A 22,373-nucleotide genomic window follows, 5' to 3' on the forward strand; every position below is an offset into this window, starting at 1 on the left:
TTACAAAGAAATTGGTCCTAAAGCTAAATTAGTTTCTTCATTATAGATATTGTACTTATTTAATATTTGATCTGATTTTTTTCTCCAGAGCTTCTTCATAGCATTAGTCATCTCAGAATTTCTTAGACTATAGATTAATGGGCTCAGCATGGGGGTTATGATTGTGAAAAATACACTCAATGATTTGTCAATGGGGAAGGTCTTAGCGGGTCTTACATACATAAAAATACAAGGAACAAAGAAGCAGACAACAACAGTGATGTGGGAACCACATTTCTGGAGGGCTTTCTGCCTCCCTTCCTGACTCAGGTTCTTCAAAGGGTGCAAGATGACTGCATAGGAGATGAGTAAGAGCAGAAAAACAAGAGTGCAGATCAGTCCTCCATTGGCCAACACTAAGATGCCAATGATATAAGTGTCAGTACAGACGAGTTCCAATAAGGGGAACATATCAAATAAAAAGTGATCAGTGACATTGGGGCCACAGAATGGGGACCCATAAACAGTGCTAAGCTGATTTACTGAGTGCAGAAAACCTCCCAACCATGATACCACCAGCAACACAACACACACCCTTTGCCTCATAACAACCAAATAATGCAAGGGCTTACAGATGGCCACATAGCGGTCATAGGCCATCACCAGCAGAAGGAAGACTCCTGATCCACCAAAAATGTGCTCTATAAACAGTTGACTCATGCAGGCTTCAAAAGATATAGTATTTTCTCCAAAGAACAAATCTGAAATCAATCTGGGTGTCATAGAAGATAAATAAGCAACATCCATAATTGATAAGCTAGCAAGAAAAAAGTACATCGGTGAGTTCAGGGTCTTACTGACAGTTATAGTCACAATAATGAGCAGGTTGCCCACCACAGTCAAAGTGTAGAAGAGCAAGAACATAACAAAAAGGACTTTCTGATCCTTTGGATTCTGCGTGAGGCCCAGGAGGACAAAGTAAGTTGCATTGTTCCTAGATTCCATCTAGTCTGGACAGGAGCTGAGTTTACGTATTAGAAACTGTATACCTACAAAATAAGGGTGAGATTTTTTAAGTGCATTATAAATTAATCATTTTATGTATCCATGCAATTACCACAATGTGTATAGAGCACCTATTTTTCTCCATTGTTTCAGAAAATGTGATCACCAAAATGGATGTCATACTATCCTACTCTTATTGATATGGTACATAATGAGGCATTAAACAATTCTAGACCAGTGTAAGATGCCTTATAAGAATATTCACAGGATGCTAAAAGTCACAGGCTTCCCTGGTGGCTCAGATGGTAAAGAATCTCCCTGCAATGTGGGAGACCTGGGTTCAATCCCTGGGTCAGGAAGATCCCTTGGAGTAGGAAGTGGTAACCCACCCCAGTACTCTTGCCTGGAGAATTCCATGGACAGAGGAATCCATGGGGTCACAAAGATTTGGATACAACCGAGTGACTAACACTACTACTACTTAGAGTCATAGTGTAGAGATATAGCAAACCTAATTCAGAGGATATCTCCTGGGGAAAAAAAAAATCAACTGAGTTTTAAAGGAAAGATGATAGAATAAGAAAAGATGGAAAGGGAATTCCATAAAAAGGTAAAACATTTCTAAAGTTCTGAAATTGTAATACTAAATACCCATATAAACTATTAGTAGTATACACATTCAGAGTGAGCAGCTCAACTATGAATAGAAAGTCACTGCTCTGTGTTGCCGCAGAACTCACTGAGACTTTTCTTAGGGTCTTTAGTTACTGTTCTTTTTTTCTGACCAATAAATAGTGAAGCAGTCAAATTTGTGTCTCCAGTCCATAAAGTGAAGTTGCTCATTCGTGTCCAACTCTTTGTGACCCCATGGACTGTAGCCCACCAGGCCCCTCAGTCCATAGAATTTTCTAGGCAAGAGTACTGGAGTGGGTTGCCATTTCGTTCTCCAGGGGATCTTCCCAACCCAAGGATCGAACCTAGGTCTCCTATATATTGGGCAGACACTTTACCATCTGAGCCACCAGGGAATTCCAGTCCATATCTCTAACCAAATTCCCAGACATGTATAGGCAGCATTTTTGGACCTCCTCAGTTGGATATCAGTTTAGTATTTATAAAACAAATTTTAAATTTTACACAATAAAAAGTTGTCTCCCATCTCACTGCATAGTCCCACCTTTGATGTAACTGTTTAAAAAAATAAAAACAGTATTTTTCACTCCCTTTTGGCTCTCATATTACTTATTGATACTTTTAGTTAAATCCTGGAGAAGGCAATGGCACCCCACTCCAGTACTCTTGCCTGGAAAATCCCATGGACTGAGGAGCCTGGTGGGTTGCCGTCTATGGGGTCACACAGAGTTGGACACGACGGAAGCGACTTAGCAGCAGCAGTAGCAGCAGCAACTAAATCCTACTGTCTCCATTTTCAAAATATAACGCAAATTTGGTCATTCCTTGTCCCCCATTTCCTTCTTTGCCCACTGCCATAGCTTTCCAAATCTCTCCATTTTTATTCTGGCCTTCAATTTGTTCTCTGGAAGTAGTCTAAACTTTACTCTTTAAATCTTGTTCTGATCATATTACTCAACTGCTCTAAACTCTAACAGTGGATTCCAATCCATCACTCACAATTTAATGTATCACATTTAGCATTTGCAGTTAAAAGAACTGTAGCCACCATTTTGGGGGGTGAGGCTCAGAGGTGAAAGAACTCACTTTTCAAAGCAGGAGATGGAGGTTCGGTCCATGGGTTGGGAAAAAACCCTAGAAGATTAAACGGCAACCCACTCCAATATTCTTGCCTGAGAAATCCCATGAACAGAGGAACCTGGCAGTGTACAGACCACGAGGTAGCAAAAAGAGTTGAAGGACAGCTTAGCACTAAACAACAGCAACAATTACCATGTAATAGTCTAAGAAAATGAGATTCAGAGCATCTAGCTAACTTCCCCAAAGTCAAGCAGCTTTAAGTGATAAAAGTAGAACTGGTGGAGAAGGAAATGGCAACCCACTCCAGTACTCTTGCCTGGAAAATCCCATGGACCAAGGAGCCTAGTAGGCTACAGTCCATGGGGTCGCAAAGAGTTGGGCACGACTGAGCAACTTCACTTCACTTCATGTCAAAATGTCTTGTGTGAAACATGTTTTTCTTAATTTCCATGAGACAACATTCTGCAGTCTAATAAAACTTTTATCTACTGTACATAGAAAAAAAAAGAAAAGTAGAACTGGAATCTAATTTTGATTTATTTCAAAATGATTAAATTTCTTACATAATAAAGTCACACCACTGTGAAGACTGGTTCCCACAATTTACTATCAGTTGTACCTTGTGGAGGCTTGCTCACAATCTGAAGAAAGCTTTTTTATGTTGCTCATAAAAACCTGGAATTCCTCTTTATTCTAGTACTACAACAGAGAGTGAAAGCCTGCATTATTACTTGAGGAAATAATTTATTACATTCAGTTATCTATTAATTTTCTTCATGGAATCATCTGATTATTCAGAAGACATTTTAATTGAATTGTAGATTGTTTAAGAGAAATACCATGGCAACTACAAAAAAAAAAAAAAAAAGGGTTTACCATGTTTAAATAATTTATTGAAAAGACTACCAAGCTCTATGTTTATACAGGAAGATAGCAACTAACCACTTCCCAGGAAAATTTATTATAAGTAACTTACTTCCTTACTACCTTCAAAAAAAAAAAAAAAATTCAACTGTTTAGTCCTCCTCAATCAGTTCTTTTGGTGTGGCCAGACCAGTTGATTTGAGATTTTGAATACATTCCTGTGCTGTTTTCCTTTTTTTTCTCTCTCTTTTGATATTTTGCTATCCACGTCTTCAGTTCTTTAAGCCTAAGAAGGACCTTCTGAAAACGTTCTATCAGTTTTTAAAAAGATATTATCTTTTTTCCCAACTAGGGGCAAAGATCACTGGACATTTTATCCCTTCTAGTGACATTTATTAAGTCTTAGAATTGGAAAATGTCCAAGACTGATTCTTGCTTAATTAAATTCACTGGGATTTTCTACTACATTTTAAAAGTACACTTGTATTTAAAGATACTACTAAGCCAAATCATAGAATTAAGGTCACAATGATTAAGGAAAAAGTCAGCTTCAGCACCATTTTAAGGCTACTGCCAACCAGGAGCAAAATACCAGCCCAATCATTTTGTCCCAGTGGATATTAGCTCATCATGTATCTCTTCATTTGCCCTAGCGCATTTTTCTTTTACTTACTACTCAATTTATTCTACCCTACATTTGGCTAAACATGCAAAATTTTTATCAACAATTGAGATATAATAACTAGTTATTTATCCATTTTAAGAAAAAAATTAAGCATGTTAATTGCTCAGTCATGTTTGACTCTGCGATCTCATGAACATGTCAGTTTCCTCTGTCAGGTTCGCATGAGCCTTCCAGGCTCCTCTATCCATGGAATTGTCAAGGCAATAATATTGGAGTGGTAGTCATTCCCATCTCCAGGGGTTCTTCCTGACACAGGGATCAAACCCTGGTCTCCTGCCTGGCCGGCAGACTCCTTACCATAATTTGGAAAAAAAAAAAAAAAGATATCTATCTCTTATATCTAAATTGGTGATGCTGGTGCTGCTAAGTCGCTTCAGTCGTGGCCAACTCTGTGTGACCCCATAGATGGCAGCCCACCAGGCTCCCCCGTCCCTGGGATCCTCCAGGCAAGAACAGTGGAGTGGGTTGCCATTGCCTTCAATGCATGAAAGTGAAGTTGCTCAGTCGTGTCCGACTCTTAGCGACCCCATGGACTGCAGCCCACCAGGCTCCTCAGTCCATGGGACTCTCCAGGCAAGAGTACTGGAGTGGGTTGCCATTACCTTCTCCAAAACTGGTGATGAAAATTATACAAAACATATTTTTATCACCAATTTAGATGTAAGAACTAGATATTTATTGAATTGTTTTACTTTTAAATTTTAGGCACTTATTTTATTCCATGAATGGTACTACAGGTGAGAATACAGCATTTAATAAAAAAAGGAAAATTCCTCCCTGCATGGAACTTATATTCTTATAACAGAAACAGATAATAAAGAGACAACTTAATAAAGTAGATACAGACTTATTCAGTGCTTCCCAGACAATAAATAGTGTACCATGGCAGAATAAGTGGGAAATATCTACTATGGATAATGTAATCAGAGACGATCTTTCTTAAAAGATGATGTTTACACTGAGATCCAGAGGATAGGAAGTGGCTACCACATTATTACAGGCAGTCAAATTAAATAAAAGTTAATTAAGTAAAATTAGCCCATTTCCTAGGTGGCCTGGTCTGTACATAAGAAACTCTACAAATTTGACAGGAATTTTTGTTGCCGTACCATGTTACAAGGAAGTGGTGAGAAGGTGAGCGTGTGCACTCATTTTTGGGAGGGAGACGCACTGCCTAGCTTGTGGGAGCTCAATCCCCTGCAGGATCTCAGTTCCCTGACCAGGGATTGAACCTGGGTCACGGCAGGGAAAGGTCCAGTCCTACCACTGGACACCAGGGAATTCCCAAGGGTGTGCACTCTTGTCTTGATCCAGATTTTATTGGAGAACCTTTCAACCTTCCAACGCTGAGTAAGTTTTGAGCTGTGGGTTGCTTGTATACTGCCTTTATTTTGTTCAGTTTTGTTCCTTCTATACCCAATTTGTTCATAGCTTACTTTTTGTCATGAAAGGATGTGAATTTCTATTCTATCAGTGAACAACACAAAATGGAAATAAAAAAGAAAAATTCCATTTAGAATAGCATCAGAAAGAGTAAAGAATTAAGCAAGGAGGCAAAGTTTTGTACACTAAAAACTACAAAAAGTTGCTGAAACATTATGGAATATGCAAACAACTGAAAAAAATCATAAACTCGAATATTTAATATTATTAAGAAGTCAATACAGCTCTTCTGTTTCAGTGCCTCGCGCTCTCTCGGGCAACATGGCGGGTGTGGAGGAGGCAGCGTCCTGCGGGAGCCACCTGAATGGCGACCTGGATCCAGACGACAGGGAAGAGGGAGCTGCCTCTACGGCTGAAGAGGCAGCCAAGAAAAAAAGACGGACGAAGAAGAGTAAAGGGGCTGCCCCAGGGCAACAGGAACCTGATAAAGAAGCTGGAGCCTCAGTTGATGAGGTGGCAAGACAATTGGAAAGACAAGCATTGGAAGAGAAAGAAAGAGATGATGACGATGAAGATGGAGATGGTGATGGAGATGGAGCAGCTGGAAAGAAGAAGAAAAAGAAGAAGAAGAAGAGAGGACCAAAAGTTCAAACAGACCTTCCCTCAGTTCCAATATGTGACCTGTATCCTAATGGTGTATTTCCCAAAGGACAAGAATGCGAATACCCACCCACACAAGATGGGCGAACAGCTGCTTGGAGAACTACAAGTGAAGAAAAGAAAGCATTAGATCAAGCTAGTGAAGAGATTTGGAATGATTTTCGAGAAGCTGCAGAAGCACATCGACAAGTTAGAAAATATGTTATGAGCTGGATCAAGCCTGGGATGACAATGATAGAAATCTGTGAGAAGTTGGAAGACTGTTCACGAAAATTAATAAAAGAGAATGGATTAAACGCAGGCCTGGCATTTCCTACTGGGTGTTCTCTGACTAACTGTGCTGCCCATTATACTCCCAATGCTGGTGACACAACAGTATTGCAGTATGATGACATCTGTAAGATAGACTTTGGAACACATATAAGTGGTAGGATTATTGATTGTGCTTTTACTGTCACTTTTAATCCCAAATATGATACATTATTAAAAGCTGTAAAAGATGCCACTAACACTGGAATAAAGTGTGCCGGAATTGATGTTCGTCTCTGTGATGCTGGTGAGGCAATCCAAGAAGTTATGGAATCCTATGAAGTTGAAATAGATGGGAAGACATATCAAGTGAAACCAATCCGTAATCTAAATCGACATTCAATTGGGCCATATAGAATACATGCTGGGAAAACAGTGCCCATTGTGAAAGGAGGAGAGGCAACAAGAATGGAGGAAGGAGAAGTATATGCCATCGAAACCTTTGGTAGCACAGGAAAAGGTGTGGTTCATGATGATATGGAATGTTCACATTACATGAAAAATTTTGATGTTGGACATGTGCCAATAAGGCTTCCAAGAACAAAACACTTGTTAAATGTCATCAATGAAAACTTTGGCACTCTCGCCTTCTGCCGCAGATGGCTGGATCGTTTGGGAGAAAGTAAATACTTGATGGCTCTGAAGAATCTGTGTGACTTGGGCATTGTATACCCATATCCACCATTATGTGACATTAAAGGATCATATACAGCACAGTTTGAACATACCATACTTTTGCGTCCAACATGTAAAGAAGTTGTCAGCCGAGGAGACGACTATTAAACTTAGTCCAAAGCCACCACAACACCTTTTATTTTCTAAGCTTTGTTGGAATACATTATACCAGATTTAATTTGCAACATGTTGTCTTAACAGTGGACCTATGTAATACTTTTATCCATGTTTAAAAAGGAAGGAATTTGATCAAAGGCAAACCATTTAATGTTATTAACCAAGGAAAAAGCTTCCAGGACTTTGAAATGTTAACCATTTTCTGTCTGTAAAGCTCCAAATAGTTAGGAATGACATACATTTTGTTTCAAACACCTAAGAGATGCTTTTCAGATATTTATATTGCCATATTCTTAATTGAATGCTTTGAATGACTACATCCAGTTCTGCACCTATATACCCTCTGGTATTGCTTTTTAACTTTCCTGGAATCCATTTTCTAAAAAATAAAGACATTTTCAGATCTAAAAAAAAAAAAAAAGAAAGAAGTGAATACAACCTACAGTGATCTACAACTTCAGTGCAATTCCAATAAAAATCCCAAAAATATTTAATACAGAAGTGAAAAAAAATCTAAAATTTAAATGAAATCTCATAGTATTCCAAATAGACAAAACTATTATTGTTCAGTCACTAAGTCATGTCCAACTCCATGTGACACCACAGACTGCAGCATGCCAGGGTCCTTTGTCCTCCACTGTTTCCCGGAATTTGTCCAAATTCATGTCCATTGAGTTGGTGATGCTCTCTAACCGTCTCATCCTCTGCACCTCCACTCCTCCTTTTGCCTTCAGTCCTTGCCAGCATCAAGGTCTTTTCCAATGAGTCAGTTCTTCAAATCAGATGACTAAACTATTGGAGCTTCAGTTTCAGCACCAATCCTCCAAATGAATATTCAGGGTTGATTTCCTTTAGGATTGACTGGTTTGATATCCTTGCTGTCCAAGGGACTCTCAAGAGTCTTATCCAGCACCACAGTTCAAAAGCACTAGTTCTTTGGCTCCCAGCCTTCTATTTGGTCTAACCCTCACATCTGTACATGACTACTGGGGAAATGATTGCTTTGACTATGTGGATTTTTGTCAGCAAAGTGATGTCTCTGCTTTTTAATACACTATCTAGTTTTTTTTCCTAGCATTCCTTCCTGAGAGCAAGCCAAAACAATAATATTTCCTTATTCTAAAATGTACTGTAAAGGTATGATAATCAAAACAGTGTGGTGTTGGCATACAGACAGAGATAAAGGGAAAGTGGTCATTATGCTGTAGTTGGAAGACCCTAAGTACATAACCTCCCTCAGGTACATAAAAATCACAGCTCTTTACAGTGCAGCTGTTGATGACAATGACCTAAAGATCAACAGAAAATATCCCTGCTCATAGAATTGAAATAAGCAGGCTAACAATGTGCAGCCTTGTCATTCTCCTTTCCAGCTTTGAACCAGTCCATTGTTCCATGTTTAGTTCTAACTGTTACTCTTTGGCCTGTATACAAGGGAATATTTCATGCAAAGATGGGCTCAATAAAGGTCAGAAGTGGTATGGACTAACAGAAGCAGAAGATATTAAGAAGAGGTGGCAAGAATACACAGAAGAACTATACAAAAAAGATCTTCACGACCCAGATAATCACGATGGTGTGATTACTCACCTAGAGCCAGACATCCAGGAATGTGAAGTCAAGAGGGCCTTAGGAAGCATCACTGTGAACAAAGCTAGTGGAGGTGATGGAATTCCAGTTGATTTATTTCAAATCCTTAAAGATGATGCTGTGAAAGTGCTGCACTCAATATCCCAGCAAATTTGGAAAACTCAGCCGTGGCCACAGGACTGGAAAAGATCCGTTTTCACTCCAATACCTAAAAAAGGCAATCCCAAAGAATGCTCAAACTAGTGCACAATTGCACTCATCTCACATGCTAGTAAAGTAATGCTCAAAATTCTCAAAGTCAGGCTTCAGCAATACATGAACCATGAGCTTCCAGATGTTCAAGCTGGTTTTAGAAAAGGCAGAGGAACCAGAGATCAATTTCCAATATCCGTTGGATCATGGAAAAAGCAAGAGACTTCCAGAAAAACATCTATTTATGCTTTATTGACTATGCCAAAGTCTCCGACTGTGTGAATCACAATTAATTGTGGAAAATTCTGAAGGAGATGGGCATACCAGACCACCTTACCTGCCTCTTGAGAAACCTGCATGCAGGTCAGGAAGCAATAGTTAGAACTGGACATGGAACAACAGACTGGTTCCAAACAGGAAAAGGAGTACGTCAAGGCTGTATATTGTGACCCTGCTTATTTAACTTATATGCAGAGTACATCATGAGAAATGCTGGGCTGGAAGAAGTACATGCTGGAATTAAGATTGGTGGGAGAAATATCAATATCCTCAGATATGCAGATGACACCACCCTTATGACAGAGAGTGAAGAGGAACTAAAAAGCCTCTTGATGAAATGAAAGAGGAGAGTGAAAAAGTTGGCTTAAAGCTCAACATTCAGAAAACTAAGATCATGGCATCTGGTCCCATCACCTCATGGGAAATAGATGGGGAGACAGTGGAAACAGTGTCAGACTTTATTTTTTGGGGGCTCCAAAATCACTGCAGATGGTGATTGCAGCCATGAAATTAAAAGATGCTTACTCCTTGGAAGGAAAGTTTTGACCAACCTAGATAGCATATTAAAAAGCAGAGACATTACTTTGCCAGCAAAGGTCTGTCTGGTCAAGGCTCTGGTTTTTCCAGTGGTCATGTATGGATGTGAGAGTTGGACTGTGAATAAATTTGAGTGCCAATGAATTGATGCTTTTGACCTGTGGTGCCGGAGAAGACTCTTGAGAGTCCCTTGGACTGCAGGGAGATCCAACCAGTCCATCCTGAAGTAGATAAGTCCTGGGTGTTCATTGGAAGGACTGATGCTGAAGCTGCGACTCCAATACTTTGGCCACCTCATGCGAAGAGTTGACTCATTGGAAAAGACCCTGATGCTGGGAGGGATTGGGGGCAGGAGGAGAAGGGGACGGAAGAGGATGAGATGGCTGGATGGCATCACCGACTCGATGGGCATGAGTTTGAGTAAACTCCGGGTTTTTGTGATGGACAGGGAGGCCTGGCGTGCTGCGATTCATGGGGTTGCAAAGAGTCGGACACGACTGAGTGATTGAACTGAACTGAACTAAAGAGTAATTTCATAATTTCAAGCTGAATTTATACAGCAAGAAACTAATTACACTGTGCATTATTCATTTCTCCTTTCTGATATTTCTCTATTTGTTTCTTGTAAATTCTTACTTCAGAAAAAGAAATCCAGCAGTGATTTTTGCACTCACAAGCTGTCCCTTCCCCATGTATCTATCTGAGAATTCTTACCCTGACTACTTCACCATGGACTAAGCAAAAATAGCAGCTTCACTGGTAGCTCAGGTGTAAAGAATACACCTGCCAGTGCAAGAGACACAGGTTTGATCCCTGGCTCAGGAAGATGGCAACCCAGTCCAGTATTCTTGCCTGGGAAATCCCGTGGACAGACGAGCTGGCAGACTACAGTCCCTGGTGTCACAAAAGAGCTGGACACTATGTAAAGATTAAGGAACAAGAAAAAATAAGAGAAATTCTGAAGTCAAGATCTTACGGAAAAGTTAATTTCATCCATGTGACTATATAAATAATTTATTAAAGTAATGATAAGACTTTGGAGGAAAACTTAAGCAACAATAATGTAACTTAGGGGCTTATAGATGTTCTTTACATTGCATATCCATTAAATGTGGACGCAGAAGCCTTGGCAAAGTACATTAAAAACTATCAAAATGCCCCAAAATAATTAGCCAATGTTAGATACTTAACATATACTAGTCCCTAAGATTATTTTTCTGCAATTTATCTGGAAAATGTCTTCATTTTCTTTCACAAGAGGTATAATCCTCGTTATGTATATAAATTGTCACTTTATTGGCATCATGAAAAGCCTGTTACTCTCCTCTTTAATAAACACTTCTTGGCATTTTTCACCTCTGTGTTTCTCACTGTATATATGATAGGATTTAACATGGGAGTGAGGATTATAAAGACCACACTCACCAACTTGTCTGCAGGGTAAGTGGTCACAGGACGTGTGTAGCTGAAAATACAAAGGACAGAAAAAAAGCACCACTACTGTAAAGTGAGAGCCACATGTAGAGAGGGCTTTGCATTGTCCTTCGGAACCATGGGATTTCAGAGAGCTCAGGATGATGGTGTAGGATATAAGTAGCATGGAAAAAATGAACAAGCACGTGGCCCCACTGTTGGTTGCCACAACCATTCCAAGCATGTAGGTGTCACTGCAGGCAATTTCCAACAGTGAGAAGAAATCACACATGAAATGGTCAATGACATTGCAACCACAGAAGGTCAAGTCCATCATGAAAAGAATCTGCATTGTGGAATGTAGGATCCCCCCAGTCAAGGCCACCACCACCACCAGGAGCTGGCAGAGCCCCTGTCTCATGATGGTCGTGTAAGTGCAGAGGCTTGCAGATGGCCACATAATGGTCACAGGCCATGGCAATGAGGACAATGATCTCTGATGCTCCCAGGAAATGTACCAAAAAAGCTGAGTCAGGCAGCCACCCCATGAGATGGTTTTCCTCTTGTACAGGTCAGTGATCATTTTAGGGGTGGTAGCACATGTGTAAAAGGCATCTATGAAGGCCAATAAGTGAGAAAAAAGTACATGGGAGCTGAAAGTGTGGGACTGAGGGAGATGGTGATGACAGTGAGCAGACTGGCCACCATGGTAAACAGGAAAATGAGCAGAAAGATAATAAAGAGTATTTTCTGCAAATGTGGATTCTGTGTGAGTCCCGAGAGAACAAATTCAGTCACATTATTGGGAGATATGAAGAGATCCATTTTGGAACTACACCTCCTGATGTCTGAATTACCTACAAAGGAATAAGAATGATACCTACTAGTCATCAAGGGTTTCTGGTCTGAATTTTTTAGAACAAAAGTAGAGTAGTCAGTATAACTATGGAGCATGTCCTTGGCACTTTTGCCTCAATATCTGTGTCAAGTCTTTCTTAACTCTTCCATGATAGCTTTTTATCTCTTTAGGCACCTTAGTACTAACACCTGTAAAACATTTATAAGGACAATATTTGATGTGTATTTAACTGAGAAAGGGCTTCCCTTGTAGCTCAGCTGGTAAAGAATCCGCCTGTAATGCAGTAGACCCGAGTTTGATCCCTGGGTTGGGAAGATCCCCTGGAGAAGGGAAAGGCTACCCAATCCAATATTCTGGCCTTGAGAATTCCATGGACTGTATAGTCCATGGAGTAGCAAAGAGTTGGATATGACTGAGCAACTTTCACTCACTTGCTCACTCTTACTGAGAAAATATGGCACTAATTACTTTAGATCTGGATTCTCTTTCTGGTTCCTACTCCATTTAACTTTACTGCATCATCTCAGTGTTTCATGCTTCCAAGACCTCCTCTGTGCCTGTAAGATCACAAATTGTAATTATCAGATGTATATCATAAACTGAGAAGCCCTGCACAAAGGTAAGAACTATTCCTTCTTCCATGAGGATTTACATTTGAATTCTAAATTCTAACTGCGACAAGAAAAACAGTTAAAAATTCTCTCTCATAAACAGGAAGTTTAGGGAAATGTATGGAAGTCTTTGGTGACAAACATTCCCTAGTACCTACTGGAACACACACGCTACTGAAGTGCATTTCCTCACTGCATGTACCATAGTGGTTGGCACAGTGTCTGCAGTTCCTGAAACAAACTAGGTGGTAAGAAATGCTTGGTGAATTGCCATTCTCCACAGATAAAAATAGTCCTGCTTTCCCAGACTATAAACTTACTAGGAATTCAAGTGTTGTTGTCTTTCAACTCTATTTATAAGAAATATAATTTAATGTTTCAAAGGAAGCTGCACTCCAGGTTAATACTTTCTGACACACACTATGGAGTAAGTATAAAAACAATAATCACTTCTAGGAAAGTGTAGTTTCATGACAATTATAGTGACTTAATTGATATTTTTATTCTTCAAAATTCTGATCTGTGTACATTTTAGCATAAGTCATCTTCAGTACATTTACAGATTCAACAGACTTGAATAAGAAATCTCTTACGTGGGTATTCAGCACAAGAGGATCTGTTCAGAAAAGGAAATCCTTAGCTTCAAAATCTAAAAGGAAAAAAAAAATGTAATATGAGGAACAGAAAGAAGTAGTTTAACAGATAAGCTAAATAGGTAATGTATTATACATGTAAAAATATAAACATCAGCTAACAGAAATACATATAAAATATATTACTTATTGTAAGTATCTATCACAAGTTCATTCATTCAACAAATATTTATTTGGTAATTGCTATGTATCTGATGGAGAAGGAAATGGCAGCCCACTCCAGTATTCTTGCCTGGGAAATCCCAAGGACAGAGGACTCTGGTGCACCACAATTCATGCGGTTTCAAATGTTGAATATGACTGAACAACTAAACCACCACCACCACCATGTATATGAATGTATGTATGCTTGTTCACACAAAATCATGAAGCTTGCCCTTGTTAAATGCTATGAATGCCTGAAATTTTATTACCAAACAGCAACAGAGCACCCACCCATAATATGAATGACCTTCCCACTGTTTTATGCATCTGCTACATGCATTATCATGCTTTCTTCTCCCATGTACTCATAGCATCCATCTCCCATCATTCCTGGTTACAGGAGGCTGCACTACTAATGGAATGAGTAATCTGGGGGACAATTATTTCCTAAAGAAGAGGGCCTTAATTTTCATTTTCATTTCACCATAACGTTGCAAAAAAAAAAAGAGAAGCCCTATTTTTAAACCGAACTTCATATATATTTCTAAAATTTTTTGTGCTTTTGTTTTTGTTTTTAATATGGTATTTTTAAGAGTCTAACCTCTACTATAGGTTTTTAATTTTTATTTTTCAGTATGTGATATAAATTTTGGACATTTAAGAATCCAATATTCAGTTCCCATTTTTATTCAGGAGTGTGTTGATTACTCTCTCCCACTTTTGACTCTCCATTTTCTACCTCAGAACACCTCTATTTCCTCCTTTCCCCTTCTCTTCCCGATCCAATTCTGTGAATCTTTGTGGGGGTCTGGGCTACGGAGAACACTTTGGGAACAGAGAACTGCATAGATCTGTCTCTCTCCTCTTGAGTCCCCCTTTTTCTCATCGTGCTCATCGCTATCTCCCTCCTCCCTCTCCTCTTTTTCATGTAACTCTATGAACCTCTCTGGGTGTCCCTCACGGTGGAGAATCTTTTCACCATTAACCTAGAAGTTTTATTATCAGTGCTGTATAGATGGAGAAGTCTTGAGACTACTAGAAGAATAAAACTGAAATCCAGAGGCAGGAGACTTGAACCCAAAACCTGAGAACACCAGAAAACTCCTGACTACACGGAACATTAACTAATAAGAGACCATCCAAAAACCTCCATACCTACACTGAAACCAACCACCACCCAAGAGCCAATAAGTTCCAGAGAAAGACATACCACACAAATTCTCCAGCAACACAGGAACATAGCCCTGAGTGTCAACATACAGGCTGCCAAAAGTCACACCTAACACATAGACCCATCTCAAAACTCATTACTGGACACTCCATTGCACTCCAGAGAGAAGAAATCCAGTTCCACGCACCAGAACACCGACGCAAGCTTCCCTAACCAGGAAACCTTAACAAGCCAATTGTCCAACCCTACCCACTGGGTGAAACCTCCACAATAAAAAGGAATCACAGACCACCAGAATACAGAAAGCCCACTCCAGACACAGCAATCTAAACAAGATGAAAAGGCAGAGAAATACCCAGCAGGTAAAGGAACATGAAAAATGCCCACCAAGTCAAACAAAAGAGGAGGAGAAAGGGAATCTACCTGAAAAAGAATTTAGAATAATGATGATAAAAATGATCCAAAATCTTGAAAACAAAATGGAGTTATAGATAAATAGCCTGGAGACAAAGATTGAGAAGATGCAAGAAATGTTTAATAAGGACCTAGAAGAAATAAAAAAAGTGTCAATTAAAAATGAATAATACAATAAATGAGATCAAAAACACTCTGGAGGGAACCAACAGTAGAATAACAGAGACAAAAGATAGGATACGTGAGGTAGAAGATAAAATGGTGGAAATAAATGAAGCAGAGAGGAAAAAAGAAAAAAGAATCAAAAGAAATGAGGACAACCTCAGGGACCTCTGGGACAATGTGAAATGCCCCAACATTTGAATCATAGGAGTCCCAGAAGAAGAAGACAAAAAGAAAGGCCATGAGAAAATACTCGAGGAGATAATAGCTGAAAACTTCCCTAAAATGAGGAAGGAAACAGCCACCCAAGTCCAAGAAATCCAGAGAGTCCCAATCAGGTTAAACCCAAGGCGAAACACCCCAAGACAAATATTAATCAAATTAACAAAGAACAAATATTAAAAGCAGCAAGGGAGAAACAACAAATAACACACAAGGGGATTCCCATAAGGATAACAGCTGACCTTCCAATAGAAACCCTTCAGGCCAGAAGGGAATGGCAGGACATACTTAAAGTAATGAAAGAGAATAACCTACAACCTAGATTATTGTACCCAGCAAGGATCTCATTCAGATATGAAGGAGAATTCAAAAGCTTTACAGACAAGGAAAAGCTGAGAGAATTCAGTACCAGCAAACCAGCTCTTCAACAAATGCTAAAGGATCTTCTCTAGACAGGAAACACAGAAAGGCTGTATAAACGTGAACCCAAAACAGCAAAGTAAATGGCAATGGGACCATACCTATCAATAATTACCTTAAATGTAAATGGGTTGAATGCCCCAACCAAAAGACAAAGACTGACTGAATGGATACAAAAACAAGACCCCTATATATGCTGTCTACAAGAGATCCACTTCAAGACAAGGGACACATACAGACTAAAAGTGAAGGGCTGGAAAAAAATATTTCACACAAACGGAGACCAAAAGAAAGCAGGAGTCGCAATACTCAGATCAGATAAAATAGAGTTTCAAACAAAGGCTGTGAAAAGAGACAAAGAAGGACACTACATAATGATCAAAGGATCAATCCAAGAAGAAGATATAACAATTATAAATATATATGCACCCAACATAGGAGCACCACAATATGTAAGGCAAACGCTAACAAGTATGAAAGAGGAAATTAATAGTAACACAATAATAGTGGGAGACTTTAATACCCCACTCACAACTATGGATAGATCAACTAAACAGAAAATTTAACAAGTAAACACAAACTTTAAATGACACAATGGACTAGCTAGACCTAATTGATATCTATAGGACATTTCACCCCAAAACAATCAACTTCATCTTTTTCTCAAGCACACATGGGACCTTCTCCAGAATAGATCACATCCTGGGCCATAAATCTAGCCTTGGCAAATTCAAAAAAATTGCAATCATTCCAGTCATCTTTTCTGACAACAGTGCAGTAAGATTAGATCTCAATTACAGGAAAAAAATTGTTAAAAAGTCAAACATATGGAGGCTAAATAACACGCTTCTGAATAACCAACAAATCATAGAAGAAATCAAAAAAGAAATCAAAATATGCATAGAAATGAATGAAAATGAAAACACAACAACCCAAAACCTATGGGACACTGCAAAAGCAGTGCTAAGGGGAAGGTTCATAGCATTACAGGTTTACCTCAAAAAGTCAACTAAATAACCTAACTCTACACCTAAAGCAACTAGAAATGGAAGAAATGAAGAACCCCAGGGTTAGGAGAAGGAAAGAAATCTTAAAAATTAGGGCAGAAATAAATGCAAAAGAAACTAAAGAGACCATAGCAAAAATCAACAAAGCTAAAAGCTGGTTTTTTGAGAAAATAAACAAAATTGACAAACCATTAGCAAGACTCATTAAGAAACAAAGGGAGAAGAACCAAATCAACAAAACTAGAAATGAAAATGGAGAGATCACAACAGACAACACTGAAATACAAAGGATCATACGAGACTACTACCAGCAGCTCTCTGCCAATAAAATGGACAACTTGGAAGAAATGGACAAAAATCTTAGAAAAGTTTAACTTTCCAAAACTGAACCAGAAAGAAATAGATCTTAACAGACCCATCACAAGCAAGGAAATCAAAACTGTTTCCTCCAGGAAACAAAAGCCCAGGACCAGATGGCTTCACAGCTGAATTCTACAAAAGATTTAGAGAAGAGCAAACACCTATCTTACTCAAACTCTTTCAGAAAATTGCAGAAGAAGGTAAACTTCCAAACTCATTCTATGAGGCCACCATCACCCTAATTCCAAAACCAGACAAAGATGCCACAGAAAAAGAAAACTACAGGCCAATATCACTGATGAATATAGATGCAAAAATCCTTAAAAAAAATTCTAGCGAACAGAATTCAACAACATATTAAAAAAATCATACACCATGACCAAGTGGGCTTTATCCCAGGAATGCAAGGATTCTTTAATATCCACAAATCAATCAATGTAATACACCATATTAACAAATTGAAAGATAAAAACCATATGATTATCTCAATAGATGCAGAAAAAAAGCCTTTGACAAAATTCAAAATCCATTTATGACTAAAAATCTCCAGAAAGCAGGAATAGAAAGAACATAACTCAACATAATAAAAGCTATATATGACAAACCCACAGCAAGCATTACCCTCAATGGTGAAAAATTGAAAGCATTTACCCCAAAATCAGGAAGAAGACAAGGGTGCCCACTCTCACCACTACTGTTCAACATAGTGTTGGAAGTTTTGGCCACAGCAATCAGAGCAGAAAAAGATGTAAAAGGAATCCAGATAGGAAAAGAAGAAGTTAAACTCTCGCTGTTTGCAGATGACATGATCCTCTACATAGAAAACCCTAAAGACTACCGGAAAATTACTAGAGCTATTCAACGAATATAGTAAAGTTGCAGGATATAAAATTAACACACAGAAATCCCTTGCATTCCTATACACTAACAATGAAAAAACAGAAAGAGAAATTAAGGAAACAATACCATTCACCATTGCAACAAAAAGCATAAAATACTTAGGAGTGTATCTACCTAAAGAAACAAAAGACCTATACATAGAAAACTATAAAACACTGATGAAAGAAATCAAAGAGGACACAAACAGATGCAGAAATATATCGTGTTCATGGATTGGAAGAATCAGTATTTCAAAATGGCTATACTACCCAAAGCAATCTATAGATTCAATGCAATCCCTATCAAGCTACCAATGGTATTTTTCACAGAACTAGAACAAATAATTTCACAATTTGTATGGAAATACAAAAAACCTCGAATAGCCAAAGTAATCTTGAGAAAGAAGAATGGAACTGGAGGAATCAACCTGCCTGACTTCAGACTCTACTACAAAGCCACAGTCATCAAGACAGTATGGTACTGGCACAAAGACAGAAATATAGATCAATGCAACAGAATAGAAAACCCAGAGATAAATCCATGAACCTATGGACACTTTATCTTCGACAAAGGAGGCAAGGATATACAATGGAAAAAAGACAACCTCTTTAACAAGTGATGCTGGGAAAACTGGTCAACCACTTGTAAGAGAATGAAACTAGAACACTTTCTAACACCATACACAAAAATAAACTCAAAATGGATTAAAGATCTAAATGTAAGACCAGAAACTATAAAACTCCTAGAGGAGAACATAGGCAAAACACTCTCCGACATAAATCACAGCAGAATCCTCTATGACCCACCTCCCAGAATATTGTAAATAAAAGCAAAAATAAACAAATGGGACCTAATTGAACTTAAAAGCTTTTGCACAACAAAGGAAACTATAAGCAAGGTGAAAAGACGGCCCTCAGATTGGGAGAAAATAATAGCAAACGAAGCAACAGACAAAGGATTAATCTAAAAAATATACAAGCAACTCCTGCAGCTCAATTCCAGAAAAATAAATGACCCAATCAAAAAATGGGCCAAAGAACTAAACAGACATTTCTCCAAAGAAGACATACAGATGGCTTACAAACACATGAAAAGATGCTCAACATCACTCATTATCAGAGAAATGTAAATCAAAACCACAATGAGGTACCATTACACACCAGTCAGGATGGCTGCTATCCAAAAGTCTACAAGCAATAAATGCTGGAGAGGGTGTGGAGAAAAGGGAACCCTCTTACACACTGTTTGTGTGAATGCAAACTAGTACAGCCACTATGGGGACCAGTGTGGAGATTCCTTAAAAAACTGGAAATAGAACTGCCATATGACCCAGCAATCCCACTTCTGGGCATACACACTGAGGAAACCAGATCTGAAAGAGACACGTGCACCCCAATATTCATCGCAGCACTTTTTGTAATAGCCAGGACATGGAAGCAACCTAGATGCCCATCGGCAGATGAATGGATAAGGAAGCTGTGGTACATATACACCATGGAATATTACTCAGCCATTAAAAAGAATTCATTTGAATCAGTCCTAATGAGATGGATGAAACTGGAGTCCATTATACAGAGTGAGGTAAGCCAGAAAGATAAAGATCATTACAGTATACTGACACATATATATGGAATTTAGAAAGATGGTAATGATAACCCTATATGCAAAACAGAAAAAGAGACACAGATGTACAGAACAGACTTTTGGACTCTGTGGGAGAAGGCGAGGGTGGGATGTTTCGAGAGAACAGCATCAAAACATGTATATTATCTATGGTGAAACAGATCACCAGCCTAGGTTGGATGCATGAGACAAGTGCTCAGGCCTGGTGCACTGGGAAGACCCAGAGGGATAGAGTAGAGACTGAGGTGGGAGGGGGGATCGGGATGGGAAATACATGTAAATCCATGGCTGATTCATGTCAATGTATGGAAAAACCGCTACAATATTGTAAAGTAATTAGCCTTCAACTAATAAAAATAAATGAAAAAAAAAAGGAAAAGAAAACCTTTTGAGTAATCCTGTTACCTTAAAATGTGTATTATGGGAATGCATCTGGTAAGATCTTTCTAGTGTTAGTTCTAATCCTGCCTTCTTAAAATGTAAATTGTGGGAGTGAGTCTAGTAAGATCTTTACAACCTTGAGACATTCTTTTCATTTATTGTAATAGCCAATTTAAAAAAGTATATAGCTCCCTTGCTAAGACTAGCAAGGGGGGCACTCTCCATCCTCCTTCTGATGTCTATGTCAGAAGTTTTCTCTGTCCCTTTTTATACTTTAATAAAACTCTACTACACACATGTGCACACACACACACACACACACACACACACACAATGAACTGCATCCTTTTGAGACTGTGTCTCTGCTGACTGAGGCACAAATCACCATATAAGTGAATTTCCATCCAGCCCTGCAATGATTCACTTTTCCTAGGGGCAGAGGTTTACTAGAGCCAGGCCAAGAAGATGCCCCACAAACATAAATCCAGCTCATGGTATTATTCATTCAATCAGTTTCTCCACAACTAAGATCTCTTCTTCAGTAAAATGGCCACACATTGATTCATTTGCCTGATAATGTAGGTGAAGTAAAGCCAATAGAACTTGTTCTTGGCCACCTGGCTAGTACCAGGACTGAAATATTCTATTGCTTTATTTGGTAGTCTCTACATCTTTCAAAACTACAATTGATATTGTGTCACGTCTAAGTGCAGGACAGTTGTCATTATAATGGGTTTGAAAATATTCACCACCCCAAAAAAATAAATAAATTCTTTATCCCTGCATAATGATGGGCTTCCCAGTTGGCACCAGTGGTAAAGAATCCACCTGCCAATGCAGGAAACATAGAGATTGGGTTTCATCCCTGGGCCCAGAAGATCCCATGGAGTAGGATATGGCAACCCACTCCAGTATCGTTGCCTGGAAAATCCCATGGACAGAGGAGCCTAGTGGGCTACAGTCCACAGGGTCACAAAAAGTTGGACATAACTAAAGCCACTTAGCATGCATGTATAACAGTGGTGGTGGTGGTTTAGTCACTAAGTCATGTCCGACTCTTGTGACCCCGTGGACTGTAGCCTGCCAGGCTTCTCTGCCCATGGGATTCTCCAGGCAAGAATACTGGAGTGGATTGTCATTTCCTTCCCCACGGGATCTTCCCAACCCAGGGATTGAACCCAGGTCTCCTGCATTGAAAGCAGATTCTTTACCAACTGAGCTATGAGGGAAGCCCCATGGCAGGCTTTATATTTAGAAATGTTTGGAGTTAGAGCCTTCATTTTTTTTCCTATTGTGGAAAACGTATCACAGATTACAACTGGTTCATTAATGGAGTTGACCACTGACTTGGGAAATCTTCTAAGAAGAAGGAGTCTCTAAGTTTTACTGAAGATGATCCTCACAGATGATGGGCCAACATCTGTGCTTGGATGCACTTTACTAACATTCTAGTTACTCCATGGTTTTACCTGACCATGTAGACATAAGCTAAGGCAATATCCCTCAATCTTTGTCCACTATTGGCCCCTAAAGGTGTTTCTTAGATATTCTGTTTCCTTAATCATATGTCCCTTGAAAGTAGTTATATCACAAATATATTACTAAAGGCAATATCTCTCAATCTTTGTCCACTATTGGCCCCTAAAGGTGTTTCTTAGATATTCTGTTTCCTTAATCATATGTCACTTGAAAGTAGTTATATCACAAATATATTACTATCTATGTGAGTTGTGTATATCTCTGCATTATACGTAGAAACAGTGAGGAATATTTGTCCCCCAAGGAACTATTTTTACCTTATTAGGAGAGGCATTTCTCCCATGTCAAATGCACATTTTTAAATAACCTACTTATTTTTCAAAAAGGAGGAAGCATAATGTGGTTATTTATTCAGACCAAATTGAAATTCTAGCTGTACTACAAGCACCTACATGAATCCCTATCCATTTCTTCTACCCTGCATAACCCTTTCATAAAATGTTTTCATCTTACTCATTACTAACAAAACTATATTTCTAGTTAATCATTTACTTGCTTATTATCCATCTATGCTCACTGGAATTTAA

The 22,373-nt window shown here is 38.9% G+C and overlaps 2 protein-coding genes and 1 pseudogene across 2 annotated transcripts; 1 reads left to right on the forward strand and 2 right to left on the reverse strand.

The window, feature by feature from the left end:
- Nucleotides 1–984, reverse strand: LOC122432261 (olfactory receptor 4A47-like). Its single transcript, XM_043454072.1, has one exon. It carries the CDS (start codon nucleotides 982–984, stop codon nucleotides 1–3), a length of 984 nt encoding a protein of 327 aa, XP_043310007.1.
- A 4,934-nt stretch (nucleotides 985–5,918) lies between these two features.
- On the forward strand, nucleotides 5,919–7,722 carry LOC122432564 (methionine aminopeptidase 2-like). Its single transcript, XM_043454576.1, has one exon. It carries the CDS (start codon nucleotides 5,951–5,953, stop codon nucleotides 7,379–7,381), a length of 1,431 nt encoding a protein of 476 aa, XP_043310511.1. The 5' UTR covers nucleotides 5,919–5,950; the 3' UTR covers nucleotides 7,382–7,722.
- Nucleotides 7,723–11,290: 3,568 nt separating this feature from the next.
- On the reverse strand, nucleotides 11,291–12,226 carry LOC122432262 (annotated as a pseudogene).
- Between the last annotated feature and the right edge of the window lie 10,147 nt (nucleotides 12,227–22,373).

This window comes from Cervus canadensis, chromosome 31 (assembly GCF_019320065.1).
Source record: "Cervus canadensis isolate Bull #8, Minnesota chromosome 31, ASM1932006v1, whole genome shotgun sequence".
Taxonomy (NCBI): Eukaryota; Metazoa; Chordata; class Mammalia; order Artiodactyla; family Cervidae; genus Cervus; species Cervus canadensis.